This window comes from Convolutriloba macropyga, chromosome 6 (genome assembly GCF_964194025.1).
Source record: "Convolutriloba macropyga chromosome 6, txConMacr16.3, whole genome shotgun sequence".
Classification (NCBI taxonomy): Eukaryota; Metazoa; Xenacoelomorpha; order Acoela; family Convolutidae; genus Convolutriloba; species Convolutriloba macropyga.
Genome location: NC_134473.1, coordinates 51037530 through 51053157, shown reverse-complemented (window position 1 = coordinate 51053157; position 15628 = coordinate 51037530). Strand labels below are relative to the sequence as shown.

General features: G+C 35.9%; 1 protein-coding gene across 1 annotated transcript; it reads right to left on the bottom strand.

Annotated features, from left to right (window-relative positions):
• Positions 1–2184: 2184 nt before the first annotated feature.
• Positions 2185–7200, bottom strand: LOC142341340 (uncharacterized). Its single transcript, XM_075392268.1, has 2 exons — positions 6066–7200; positions 2185–2642 (listed from the first exon to the last, which is right to left on the bottom strand). The coding sequence occupies exons 1-2, from the start codon at positions 7198–7200 to the stop codon at positions 2185–2187; spliced, it is 1593 nt and encodes a 530-aa protein (XP_075248383.1).
• Positions 7201–15628: the final 8428 nt, after the last annotated feature.

The window sequence follows — 15628 nt, the reverse complement described above, 5'->3', positions numbered from 1 at the left end:
TGTTGTTCTTTTCGTGAGCGCATCGAAAATTGAATAATAACAGGTCTTAATGCCCTCCTATATATGCGTATGTGCTCATAAACGTGTTGGATGTTTTCAATTGCTATCTAATGGTTTTCATTACCTTGAAATTAATCGTTTTTAAAATTATAAGCCCATCTTTTTCAATTTGCTGTTTTTTTGTCTAATTGTTACCGAGCGTTATTATGAAATGGTCCCATATCTTTTCTTGTAAAGTACAAGTTATTTTGTTTAGTTTCAGTTTTAATCGAAGCTATTTTGACATGTTAACATTTATTATTAAAATGGATATAAAATTTTGGATTTAATTAATGTTTGTTGTTATTGTTGTTTGCTTTTGTTGTTCGTCTTGACTTCGTCATCTAATGTGGTCTTTACTCCTCTGTGTTGTTATCGTTGCACGCGATGTTTTTGTTCATACACATTTTTTTTTGAAAAATACTGTTCCTCAAATGGTAGACATTTATGCCAAAAATGTGGATGAGCGGGGTCGGAACTTAATGTGCGAACGGACATTACCAAGCCTCCTTGTTTGAATTAAGGCACAAATTGAGTTACGTACTTTTCAAAAGTAGGCCTTTTCAAAAGTAGGCCATGTATATAAAAAAGACTTTGTTTCATAGTGAATTAGCATCTTTTCTTCTGATGAAGTGATTCCAATCTTGAGGGACTCTTTTAAGCTGATTCAAAACTTTCAGAGAATGTGGCGACATATGAACCTCAAAAATCTGACGGGTTCAAGGTTTTAATGCTATAAAAATAACTTACAGAACAGTCTAACATTTTAACATATTTCGTAACGCAATCTCCACTAAAAAATCAGTATTGTTTTAAAATCTCGCAAAATTTTAGATTTCTGGATAACATTTAAAACTTTCCTTGAGGGTAAAAAATTAAAATTAAGTTTAAAATTTGAGGGGTGATATCTATTAAATTTTTGCCAAAATTCAGTGAGACAACTTTCATTTTTACAAAAAATGAGGGTAGAATGCATTTCTTTGCAAAATTGCTCGAAAGACCCAGGTTGAGGTCAAGACCCAAATTTTTGTCTGATCATACTTTCCAGACCAAAATTATCTCTGATAAGACTTTCCAGATGGAAATTTACCCTGATCAGACTTTCCAGACACCAGATACCTCTGATCAGACTTTCCAGACACTAAGGGTCTCTGATCAGACATTTCAGACCGAAGGCGTTCTGATCAGGCCATCTTCAGACCATGGTCCAGACTCAAATTCAGATCAAATCTTTTAATTTTGCCATAATATTTTCACTTCATAAAAACTGATGTTTGCAGTATTTAAATCATCTAAGGAAAAATCAATTATAACAGTATTGCTAAAGAAAACGAAACCCAACTGTTGAGAACAAATTTTATTTAGTGTACCGTTTAGTGTATATTTCTGACTCAATGATGAGTTTAGACAGCTTTCCATAAGAAACATTGTGGTCTCCAGTTGATCAAAATTTCCTCTGAAGGGGACCGGCCCTTGCTATCAGCTGGACTCCTTTTTTTTCTGATCAGAGCTATCGGACTTCAGATGAGTCTCTGATCAGAACGCTGCTTTATTGTTGCCTCTTGGCAGAGCCAACATCTCTCAGTAAAAAAAATATGAAAAAAGGCGCTCAAAATTGTCCCTGATCAGACCCAATTGTGTTTGAAAACATTTCTGATCAGACCCAATGGCGCTCGAAGTCGCCTCTGATCAGACCCAAGTGCGCTCGAATCCGCCTATTATCAGACTTTTCAGACCAATATTACCTCTGATCAGTCGATCTCCAGACCATCGTCCAGACCGTAGTGAGCTCGAACTTCCGTCCAGACCCTGTAATTTCGGTCTGGGAACACACGGGTGTGCGCTCAATTGGGTCTGATCATAAACCAATTTGAGGCTGGACCTCAACCTGGGGATTACACGCAAGACTCTTGCAAGATTTTGAATTCTTCGCGCCATCACTACGGTTAATAGAAACAAGGGAATATTTGAAAGACACGAAAAGAGATAATTAGATTACTAGATCTGTGACTGTTGCTGAAAAAAAGATTGAGTCGTCGTTATGAGCAGCTTAACAGAATTTAATTTTCATAATAGTTTTATTAATTTATATGATTAGCATTCATAACATCAGACAGACTTAAATACATTTACAAGTTAGATCTATCAGGCGCTGTCTTCAATCCTCATAAGGTCACTAATTTTCTGAACAAGACCTTCCATCATCTTTTCATGTTGCTTTTCGCTTTGTGAGATAATCCAAGCTCGATCAAATTTGAAGGTCGTGAATGTTTTGGTTTGAAGGCACAATTTTGGCGTGTAATCTTTTTCAAATTGTACTGCAATCACTTGTTTATTTGAAACAATTGCTCTGTTAAATTCATCCATACAAATACCGCTCAATTCGTAACCTGTCGACAAAATTGGCACAAATATGAGACATTTTTCGACCGCATCATTTTCAGGCTTTTTCCTTTTGTTATCTGTTGAATCAATGTCAGGTTTGACGTTGATTTGTTTTTTCTCCAATAGAACTTTAAGTCGCCTGGCTACGGTTTTGGATGTGATATCGTTGTAGCTGATGAAAACGTACTTAGTGGAAAGTTTGGTATCCTTTCTTGCGTCTGACAATATTACGAACATTATTTTACAGATGCACGTGTCACATTTATATCCGTTAATTGTTGCGTTAATGATGTTTATTGGTGTAACGGCTGGTTCCTATCAAAGACAAGGAAAACTTCCCAGGTTTTGGCCCAGACCCAAATTGAGCTATGATCAGACTCAATCGAGCGCACACCCCTGTGTTCCCAGACCAAAATTACAGGGTCTGGAAAGCGGTTTGAGCGCACAACAGTCTGGACCATGGTCTGATTTCGGTCTGATCAGAGGTCAATTCGGTCTGGACGGTCTGATCATAGTCCTTATAGTCTGGACCATGGTCTGGGTTCGGTCTGATCAGAGGTCAATTTGGTCTGGAAGATCTGATCATAGTCTTTATAGTCTGGACCATGGTCTGGGTTCGGTCTGATCAGAGGTCAAATTGGTCTGGAAGATCTGATTTCGAGTGCAATATTTTTTCAATTTCTTTTGGTTTTTTTATTGAGGGATGTTGGCTCTGCCAAGAGGCAACAATAAAGCAGCGTTCCGATCAGAGACTCATCTAAAGTCCGATGACTCTGATCAGAAACAAGGAGTCCAGCTGATAGCAAATGCCGGTCCCCTCAAGAAGAATTTTTGATTAACTGAAGACCACGACGTTTCTTGTGGAAAGCTGTCTAAGTTCATCCATTGAGTCAGAAATATGAACAAAGGGGTATGGTAAACGAATTTTTTTCTCAACAGTTAGGTTTCGTTTTCATTAGAAATATTTTCAGAATTGGCTTTTCCTTAGATGATTTTAATACTGCAAACACCAGTTTTTATGAAATGAATATATTATAGCAAAATTAAGAGATTTGTTCATAATTAAAATCTTTCTCTGATCAGACTATTTTGAGCGCACTTGAGTCTGATCATAGTCTGATTAAGGTCTGGGCAATGGTCTGAAATTGAGTCGTGACCATGGTCTGAAGATGGTCTGCTCATAGTCTGTTTATAATCTGGACAATGGTCTGAATTTGGGTCTGATCATAAGCGCACTATAGTCTGGACAGCGGTCTGGGTTCGGTCTGATCAGAGGACATTTTGGTCTGGAAAGTCTGATCAGAGATCATTTTGGTCTGGAAGATCTGATCAGAGGTAACTTCGGTCTGGAAAGTCTGATCAGAGGTCATTTCAGTCTGCATAGTCTGATCATAGCTCAATTTGGGTCTGGACCTAAACCTGGGTTTACACAGCCCAGCTCGTTTCAGCGGTTCCAAATCTGTCCGGATGTTATGTTTTTTTTTGCAGTTAACTTTTGTGAACTCTGCTATCCGCGATACTGTAGATTACTGTTTCATTACTTGTTAGTCAATTACTCTTAATAACTAAACGTTTAGCTTTGCTGTTCAAAAAACTGGTATCGCTCAGAATGCAAATTAATTTAAATTGAAACAGACAAATTTTGGGTCATTACCGCTTGTGACCCACCCCAGTACCTTTTTGACTCCCCATCCCCCCCCCCAGCTACAGAGCACGTATCAATACATAGTAAACCATTATGTTAAAGTATGACACGTGCGTCTGAAGGTTGCAAATAAAATGCACCCACTAAACTGGGGGGCAGAAACGGAAAAGATCCCAATTTTTATGCTGAATTTTTGATAACAACTCAAGTTACAAAGCGAAAGATGAAAGTCTAATGCCAACAAATTGTAGCCTATAACTGGGCTATAGCTGTGCAAAGGTTCAGCTTTCTAATAAAAAGATATTCGAAAAAGTCACGTTCAGTGTAACTATCTCTGGACAACAATAACTCTCTTCCTATTTTATTGTTAGCAAGTCTCTAATTGTAGTCAAAAACACGAAAGTTGAACTAGAGTAAGCTTCGTTAAGTCAAAGAAATTCTGCTTTGCACAAAGTTTTTCTCACTTAGGAACTGGGAACTTTGTTCCTCAGAAGGAAAGATTGAGAACATCAAAGCTAATTCTCTTATCAACAAGTCAAAATTAGGTATACTGTACAATCACAAATATGATCTTTAAGAAACAAGACACGATTGACAGCAAGTAAATTACGGATCAAGAAATGTGATCCAATACGCACTGTACGTCAGTTTAATATAATTAAAATTAACGAGTTTTAACTGATTTATCAAGGTTTACATTGGTATTTTTTCAAGCTCACTTTTTGTTGCTGTCATATGGATTTATTATGTAAACTCTGAATCTTTCTTTGGATAGAGATAACTATGTTGTGAGATTCTCTGAATGCCATGAGCTTGGGGTTCGGGATACCTTATACTGTTCCTCGCACTCTCTGAATTGGTATGAATACCGCACAATTTCCTGGGAGTGGCATACCAAGTTCTGTACCTAGTACTCCATTTGAGCTCAAATTGTTATAATATTGGATTCGAGGTCGTAATTCAACAAAACGTGTTGGTGACGACTTGCTGTTATTGGGGTAGTTCGAGTTTGAGTTTAACTTCATGTATGATAATCATGTACTTATAATAGTTACTAAATATAAATGATGATAAAGTGAACAAATCAATATTGCTTCGATAGAACGTAGCAATGATTTTTGCTTTTCTGACTCTTCTAACTTCAATGCTAGGTTTGACCCTGGTTTGATTTGTTTAGCATGAAGCGTAGCCTCAACAATTGTACAGTTAATTTGTTGGACAGTCACGTTAACGAATAGTTCAGTTGAATAGTTAAAATATTATTGGATAGTTGAGTTATTAAATAATGGCAGTAGTAACCTGTTCTCTAGCAGAACGGACATTTTTTTGCAACTCGTGTCGTTTAAATCATGTAGCATAATCTGAAATGTACTCGATAGGTCATCAGTAGCTCTCTGGGGTCCTGGTCATGTGTTGACCAGCATCAGTACAATGATGTATTGTGTAAAATAAGTGGCTTATAGCATGGGAAAAAAGGGGAAACCTTAAAACGTAGTTTTATGTTCCATGAAATCTATGCAATTTTGTTTTAAAAATATAGCAAAAAGTTCCATGTTGTCCACAAAAAATGTCCCTGAGACTAAATAGAAATCGCTTCAGTTTTCTTGCACTAATCTGTTGCACTTCTAAAACAAAGTTAGGATATGTTAGTTAAAATGAGGTTCAGTAGTTTTCGTACTCTTGCTCCTAGTTTTATATGACTTAGGCCGCTGTTTTGATCTGCAGTTTTTAATTGCGATGACAGGAACATTCTTGCTCAAAGTATATCTTTTCTTGAAGTGTATTTCTTTCCTAGTAATTGCACTTTGGCTATTTATTAGTTATTCATTTACAAAGAGTTGATTAATTAGACACTTTTTGTCGCGTGCGCATCTGTAAACTAAGTTTTTTAGACCGCTGCTTTGAGGCGCTCATTATTAATGGTTTCACTCAACTTACGGCCTCGTTTCAAACCATTAATGACACAATACGTCAAATGCAGTAGTCTAATATTCACCTGTTGTTGTTTGCCACTCTCTATTGACGTTTCGTACCTCTTCACATGACGCCTTTGATTCGCTCTCAGCTATTTTTTGTGCGTTGTTTGAGAATTTGCCAAATATCGCAGTGTGATTTGCGATCCGATTGACTGGAACAGTAGAGACAGATTCCGAAAGTGAGTTCAGTTTTGCCTCGCACTCTTCCAGCAGCTCAATTCTTCTCAAAAATCCCAGCGCATGTTTCCATCCAGCTGTCAGGAGTTTTTTCCTTCGTGATTCATTTACCAATTCCTTGAGGTAGTCTGGGTTTTCTATATTGTCCAAGATTTCTTTCGCTTCTTTCTGGTCGTTAGGACGGATTGGGGGCAGGGAAAGGTCGGGTAAAGTTTTACCAGTCTTTGCAGAGTTCAGTGCTACCAGAAGTCGAGATGGATACCAATTTAGTCCCTCTTTTCCGAGATATTCTTCGGGTGCAAATTTTGTCCAGGCATCTTTAGTTTTTTCCTGTCCAAAACAGTTCCAAGTTTCATCGTTATACGCTTCCTCGGGGTTTTTCAAGCGTAGCTGTAACATGTATTTAACCCTCTCCCGCTTTTTGTTCACACTGTTGATGTCAAGTGGGGGTTGTTTTGGTTGATAAGATGGCGTAATGAGGTCCCAGACAATTTCACCCCTGCAAATATGAGTGTTAAAGGGTACTCCTGGCCTAGTGAACAATTCTTCGGGTGTTATTTGATCAACCCTGGATGCCCACATAATCTCAGGTTTCAAGAACAATGGGGGGATAGGACCAGCGTACATGGCCGTTATTGGAGGTGGCCATTTGTACTCCAGTTTTTTGAAGTCAGCTGATGTGTTCACTTGGTCATGGAATATGAAGTCTTCGGGATATAGTGTCATTTCAACTGAAACATTTCTATCTTCATTCAAACACATTTGCCCATCTTCCCGTTTTATGAAGTACTTCTCTTGAAATTTCTTCTTATTTTCGAGCCAAATTTCCCAGAGGTCAATCCAAAGGTGGGCTTGAACCTGGGCTACGACGAACGACTTGTTATTGTACATTGGAACTGGAAAGGGAGTATCGTTAGTCACAAGAGGTCGTTTCACACTGCAGCTTTGCACGAATGTCTTGAAATTTTCCACCGCCATTGTTAAGGAGAAAACAGCTTCCTTTTCTGAGCTGAAAAATAACCCCGGGTCGATGTGCCATTCAACGCAAAACTATGTAAGATAGGCGGGGAATGCGATGAAATTACATAAATCAGGTGGTGAATGCGGTGAACAAAAACTTTATCGCCTGGTAGGAGTGAAGTTACACAAATTAACGCTCTGAAAAAAGTGTCAAAATTATGTGAGATAAACGGTGATTGCGATGAAATTACAAAAATTCATCGCTTAGAAAAAAGTGTTAAAATTGCGTGAGATCAGCAGTGAATGCGGTGGCATTAATGGGGAGTAAGGGAGGAATTGTTAGATTTAAGCCCCCCTTAAAATTACCCCTTAATGTTACATTTTTTGACACCTTTTTCTAAGCGGTGAATACATGTAAGCGGTGAACTTAAAAAAAATCACCACATTTAACCGCTAAAATATGTAATTTCACCGCTGAAAATTGCAAATCCTACAAAAATTTACCCCTATTGATTTTACACAAAGTAGAGTGAATTTGATTTCCATTCAAAATAAAAATCCTAGAAGATAGTGAGAAGTTAGCTCAGGGGAAGCAGAAGTGCATGACATTCAGGAGATAAAAGGTTCGAACCCTTGGAAGGGCGGTCAGTTATGGGGACTTTTTGCAAGTTCATTGCTTACCTTTGCGGTAAAATTACATAATTCCACCGCAAAATTATGCACGAAATTTGCGTTGAAAAAACAACTTTTCACCGCTTATCTTGCATATTTTTCCAATTTTTCCTCAACCCGGGACGTGTTCACTGAGCTTAATAATACAAAACCATTCAGAATCAAGACTGGCGTCAATCAAAAAGCTGCCAGTCCTTACATGGAATTCAACCGCTAATTTGATGGCTTGATGAAGCCTAAGAAAAAAGTTTTTTTTTTAATTTGGGGGCAAACACAAGAATTTTCGGGAAAAAGTAAGCTATCAGGACATAAAATAATATTTAATTATGATTGTGTTCCCTGTTGTTAAGCTTTAGATTAGCTTTTAAAGACACAGGGGACATTTTAAGTTGCAGTAAAAATATTACTGAATTTAAAGATTTGAAAATGAACTCTAGCACTACATTCTGTAATTGAAACTTGTTATTTTGGAAAAAAATTAGTGTTTGGAAATCTACTGATTCGCATATTTTTAACTGCCGTAAAAATCATTTTTACGCAACTTACAAATATCTTTTCTACTAAAACTCCTCAGAAAACAGATCATTTTCCAGTACGTAAAAACCAAAGAAACCGATGTGCTCATAGATTCATCAATTACTGAATAACCTCAGCACTTAAAAAACAGCACTTGAAAAAAAAATGCGAGTGCGGTTACTTGCTGGACCTCTCTTGTATCTGAATTTTTCGTTTCTCTCAGAGAAAAAACCGCGAACGTCTGAAAAAACCTTTGTACCTCTTCTTCACCCAAAAAAGGAAACCCTGAAGACCATCCAATTATAGACATTTTTTAGTCACTCCATATTTGTTAAAAAAAACTTTCAAGCTATGCTTTTTCTCAACCATTTTTTCTTCAAAATTTATCAATTCTGCTCTGCCAGTCTGTTTGGAGATAGAAACAAAATTAACAATTGATGTTGTCTTAAAAACTACAGATTATAAGAGGAAACAGTTACAGAGGGCTCTTTAAACGTTTCAAAACTTTCGAACTCTATGAACAGCAATGTGTTTTTACGAAGTCTTAAAAGCATAGGTTTTGACCATTGTGCTAACATTTTAAATTGAGGTTGTTGAGAACAATAACCTAGAGAGAGATATCCTAAACGGAAAATAATCAGATTGGACATTTGAAAGAAAAAGTTGAGCAAAATTTTTAGGTGGTTCTTTATTTTAGCCTTTATTTGATCCAGTTTTGCAAAGATGGCAACTTAAGTTAGTTTGCCAGTCCAATAAGGAGAAAATAAATTTCTTCTACATAAAAAGAGATGAACTTTATCAGATATAGGACTTAAACATAAAATCTATAAAATTATTGATTTCCTTACAAAGTGACTATTATCGTTGAAATAATAAAAACTGAGCATATAATACGCAATATCTAAAATAGATTAAGCAATCACCATTCTGTGTGTCAACAACGAAAAAATGCGGAATCAACCACTGTGAAGTGACGGCTTAGTTTTTAACAGCTAACTAATTTTTGATGAAGAAGTGAGGAAGGCAAATCGGAGAAGAGCTTGTGGAATATTTGCAACTACACTAAAGAAAGCTTAGCAAACAAAATTTAAATTAATCGACACAATTGTTTTCCGTCATATAAACTGTTCAACTTTAATTTTGGCAAGGTAAAAATTGACAAAAAAGCTTTTGAAAAACAATTAATATGGAGGTTAAAAATCTTTCTAATAGAAGAAGTTGCTGTCGCTGTCGGTTCTCAAACCTTAAAAGGTACTCAGATCAACGGAGCCCAAAAAAGGGCCCTCGGCCGAATATAGGCTATGAACTAGACGGTCTTGTGTATTGAATAGAACCTGGGCAAGATCAAACGTATTTTTTCAAGCTAGTTCCTGAGCACATTAAATTAAACATAAAATAACACTTTAAAAAGTTTACCGTTTTTCGCTACAATTTTTGGGTCCAAAAGTCAGCGTAAACTATTGTGACTTTTTTCAAAAATAAAACAGTCATTTGTGAGAGCAAAACATTTCTGGGAAATGAAAATAGTAGGTTTACTTAAAGAGAAAAACTGAAAAGATAAAATTTTGCATTACGATGCAGAGGTATACCCCAAAATTTCCGCTTTAGTAAAATTGGCTCGAAAATTAGATACATACAATGAACGAAATTGGGAGACATACTTTGTATCTTACTTTTCGCAAAAGGGGTTCCGCCAATTTTGCGAAATAAAAGAACATTCGGTGCGAAAAGTAGGTAACAAATCTTGTAGCACGTTTCCGCTCAATTTAGGTATCTATTATTCGCGCGCATTTTGAGCATGCAAAAAGCAATTAATAAAGATTTAATTAAAGCTTTCAAAGCTTTCAAGTGCTTTAAATACATGAAACCACAAAAAATGATTTTTTTCCGAAAAATCCCTCGTACATCAAAGGCTTTGTATATCAATGTGGGACTCGTCGAGTTTTATAAGTAGTAAGAAATAGTACTAATAAGTAGTAATAAGTAGTAATAAAGTACTAAAAGTAGTAAAAAAGTAGTAAAAAATTAGTACTAATAGTAATAAGTGAGGCTTAATTAAATAAGTAGTAATTAAGATAGGCTTAATTGCGGATTATATGCAAAATCCAGCTTTATTGCGTGCGAAAAATCGATACGTAAATGGAGCGGATGCGTGATACAACTCGCGCGAAAAATAGGTTATTAAGTTTGTACTTGTATTTCGCGGCTCAAATTAGGACACTTTTACGAACACGGGATACGATATCCCCTTCCATTTTGCCGGTTTCGGCTAAAGTAGCATTTTTCCGCAATATTGATCCACTTTCAATGTATTAACATAGTAAAAACGAACACGAGATACACGCATCGGGCATATCTGCCCGTGACGATTTGGGTATAACTCTGCATCGTAATTTGGATGCAGTTAAAAAACCAGTCACTATTTTTGGGGTTTTTGGAGTCAATTTTACCCGTAACTGTCAATAGCTCCCCATGTTGTGACCAGATAGTAGCCGTGAACATCGATTGTGGCAAACAGGACGAAACAATCATATCTTCCACGACGTTTAGTCATTGCTTCAATTCTGTTGCAGATTCTGTTGATTGCTTGTTTAAGGTACTCAGTTTCTGATTTCTGAATCACGGACAAGATTTTGACTCTGAATTTTTCAAGGGTGACGAAAGCGTAGTGATACTCATTCGGTTGACAGTTTTCAACACGATGCAGGAGTTGTTTCACTTCAAGAATGTTACCGATGTCGATTTGAAGAACTGTTTCTTTTCTTTTAGAGATCAAACCGATTATACTCATTTTGGTCTTGCAATTTAAATTTGGTAATAATCCTATTAAATTTGATCAGTTTTTATGACTGTCTTGTCCGTTTTCTGCATTTGTTGATCTCATAAGAGAACACCGAAAACAATCGAGTTTGTCTAATTATTCAAAACAACATTGTTTATGCTTTTGTACCTCTGCGAAGACTATTTTGATTGCATATTTGATTGTGTTTCTTTAACCACGCAGTACAAATGTAGAGCGTATGCTAATATTAACATTTGATTTACATCAACGTGAAGATTACCAAAGACAAATCTATGAAGATCTGATAAACCCTGGAATATTTACGGAGATGCTCAACAGTTAGGTTAATAAGGAAACAGCACTTCCGTTATTCAATCAAATATTATTTCTTGTGCCGAAAATATTGCTACTCGATTAATAACACTTGGCGCAGTTATAGGACAATATTTTATGTTAGAAAAATACGAGTTAAACAAATTAGGTAACGTTGTACTAAACTCAATTTTAGAATGAGATCAATCAGTAACTGAGTGCCATGACCAAATTAAAAAAATTACTTTCTCAGATATGAGCAAAAGTTAGGTCTAATATACTCAACTAAAAACTGAAATAAAAAGAACTAGAATCCTGAGATAGAAATATTCTACAGGCACATTTTGCATGGAACTGGACTTCGTCAGTAGTAACGAAATGAGTTGGTCTGCCGCTGGAAATCGCATCATTTGATGAGGGGGTCTTGGAGGTTTTGTGTTCGTAAATCTTGCATGTAATTTGCGTTAATTCAAAATGATGCGACAACTGGGCGACACACTCCTCATTTCTTACTCTTATTGTTCAGCTTTTTATGTTCTGCTAAATGACTTCAATAAATCAGGAAGTTTCAAAAATTCAGAAAGTCCAATAGTGTTTGGCTAAAATATCATTTAACCATTACTTTGCATTTATGGAACAATTGCGCAATTTGATGTTATATACATTTTTCACCGCAATTTGAATAATCCCCCTTTGTTAGCAACGTTCTCTCATTCTTTCAACTCTTTTGTTTCGTTTAACTACAAAGACATTTCATCCAAAAACCTTCCCGCAAGCCTTACATATCCGTAATTTTAAATGTCAACGTAACAACGGTGTGTTAATTGTGTGGGGTGATAGAGGGGGTGAAGTAATTGGGCGGAAGTTACAGCACTGAAATTTTCAGGCGTTAACACGGAGGCCACCACCATCGAATGCTCGTTGAGGGATTTAATTCGCCAAGTTTTGACCCCCTGTTTCGCCCCCCCCCCTCAGTGTTTTTTATGACCCCCAGTTACAAATTCCATGTTGTTATATCCCTAGTGATGAGCGGATTCAAATCTTGCAAGAATCTTGCAAGATGATTCAAAACTTTCAAGATTCTTGCAAGAATCTTGCAAGATATCAATCAAGGCAAAAAAATAAATCAGTGTACAAATGTTTTAGAAAACATCTTTGAAGCAAACTTTTGTTTATTAAACAAATTACAAAACCGAATTCAATGAAAAAAAATTAGCTCGGATTCAAAAACTTGCAAGAATCTTGCAAGAATCTTGCAAGTTTTTGAATTCTGGAAAGTTTATTTGTGTGTAATTGGTGGCTGAAACTAACTGAAACCCAAATGAAATGACTGATATCAGTTTTTTTGATCAGCAAAACTGAACTTAATTGACTTTTTTTGAACACGCCTTTTGAATGTGAAATCTTGCAAGAATCTTGCAAGTTTCTTGCAAGATTTTGAATTCAAAATTTAATTTCCGACAAATAACTAGAGACAACTCGAGGCAATCAAATCAGTCTTTTTAAAGTTCAATTTACCTAATTTAAGACAAAAACACTTTCAATCTCTTTCTCATTTCTCTTTAAAATAATTATTTTTAGAGAAACAAACATTTTTTGGAATTTTTTTGTTTCTGATCCTATCGGTACTTTAGCAAGTTTTTGTTGTCGTAAAAATTTCCAATTATTTATGGTGCGGTCTAAATATCTTCCTATTGAGATTTTAATAAACGTTTATGATGCCTTCAGTTGATAGCTATTGGTGTTAATGTCCTTGAAGTTTTTTCATTCTAAAAAATGTTGGTGTGTTTTTGGAGTTCCATTTTTTTGTTCTTCTTTCATTGGATTTATAGTTTAGTCATCATCTAAAAAAATTGACTTCAAATTTCTAGTAAATCAAACATCAGCTCCGTTTTTGATCTCATGCAAGTAATGTTTCTTTTTAAGTACAAAGAGAAAACAACAGTCGGATTTTTTTTATTACTGATTTTTCACAATGTACCACAACAAACTAATTGTACAAAACGATATATTAGTTCATTCAACCAATCCCTAAATCATCACATAGCAAGAAAAAAATTGTGTCAAAAAGTTGTCGTTTCGGTTTTCCGGTGCTTCTAATAATTCTTGTTCGAGTTGTTTTTGTCAAATCAAACAAAACAACCCGGTCTCTAGGGCGATGTGGGAATTTTTTTCCAATTTCGCAGTGCAGGTCTTTGTTGTTCAATACTTACTCAGTGGACTTGAATTGGGTTCAAAATTGTCCACGTGGCAATGTTTTTGGTCGTTTTGCCAGAAATGGATGTCTTCCAATAGCCCAAAAATTGCGGTACGCTTCATGTGTTTGACAATTTCTCCAAAACTACTGAACCAAATGTACGGGCACTGTCGCGTTTTGTTGATCGTAAACTTTCATTGCATGCAGTTTTTAGTTGGTTTCTCAAATTGGCCTAATCAATAATTTATTGGTGTTTAAATTTGAAAAAATGAAGTAAAAACTTTATTTTTGGGGCAGCTTAATGCTTCTGACGATTTTTCCTGAACTACTCTGCCAATTTGGCAGGTCATAGTGGCTTTTTGTTGATTGTAAGCATTGCAAAGGTCTGCAGCATTTAATTGTTGTCTAAAAAGTCCTGCTCAGAACGTTATTAAGCTGCAAATTTCAAAAATTAAAAAAAAACATGTTTTAAATGTTTTTCAGTACTGATGTAGTTTTGCTTCTAATTGGTTTATTGTTGCTTGCAAATTGTGTTATTTAGGCGTTGCTATGGTCCTTGAAGTTTCTCACATCCTTTGTTTTTGGGAATTCATTCTTTTTCCATTCTTTTCGAAATCATGAATTTATTGTTTGAGTTCTTTTTTATCAAAACACACAAAACATCCTGGCCTTTAGGGCGAGGTGGAAATTTTTTCCCACTTCGCAGTAGAGGTTTTGGTTGTTCAGTAACTACTGAGTGGTCTTGAATTGCGTTCAAGTTTGTCTACGTAGCACCATTTTTATCCATTTTGCAAGATTTTGCGTGAAATTGGGCTCTCCCAATAGCCAAAAAATTGGAGTACGATTCATCTCATCAATGATTTCTCCAAAAACACTGTACCAAATTGTACGGGAATAGTCGCATTTTGTTAACACTAAACTATTCGTGCTTGCAGTGTACAGTCGGTTTCTCAAATCGGCCTAATCAAAAAGTTAATAATGTTTAAATTTGAAAAAAATTAAAGTAAAAATTATATTTTCGGGGGCACGCTTTTTGTTTCTGACTATTTTTCCTGAATTACTCCGTCAATTTGGCCGGTCATAGTCTCCTTTTGTTGACTGTGAGCTTTGTAAAGGTCTGCAGTCTTTAATTGTTGTCTAAAATGTTCTGCTCAGAACGTTTTCAAGCTGTGATTTTTAAAAATTTTTTATTTTAAAAAAAATAATGATGTTCTAAATGTTTTTAGTACTGATGTAGTTTCTCTTCAAATTTGGGTTATTGTTGCCTAAAAATTCTGTCATTTAGTCTATTTTTGGGTCGCTGAAGCTTTTCGAATCCTTAATTTTTGGGAATTCAACAATTTTTCATTTTTTTGCGAAATCATGAAATTTTTGTTAGAGTTCTCTTTTGTCAAATCACACAAAACACCCTGGCCTTTAGAGCGTGGTGGGATTTTTCCCACTCCACAGTAGAGGTCTTGGATGTTCATAACTACTGACTGGACTCAAATTGCGTTCAGTATTGTCAACGTGGCACCATTTTCAGCCATTCTGCTTAATTGTTTGAGAAGTTGGTGTCTCCCATTAGACCAAAATGCGGGGTTACGCTTCATGCGTTTGCCGATTCCTCCCAAACTGCTTAACCAAATTAGACGGGCATTGTCGCATTTTGTTGGTCCTAAACACCTCTTGATTGCAGTGTATCTTGGTTTCTCAGGTCGGCCTAATGAAGAAATTGGAGGAAGGAAATTGTTATATCACATTGAAAAAGGAACTTAATGTTTTGTACTTTTTCGATTTTCTCATTCATTTTTTGACCAAAACGAGTGATTAATGGCCTAATTTGTTGCTTTTGAGACGTTTGTTTCTAGAATGGCTAGTCTATGTCCTGAAAATTTTCTTTAGAACTGTTATTCAATGATGAATGTGGAAAAACAAATCTCTTCTCAAATTTTATGGCTGAAGTGGTGTTTTGCGCAATTGAACAA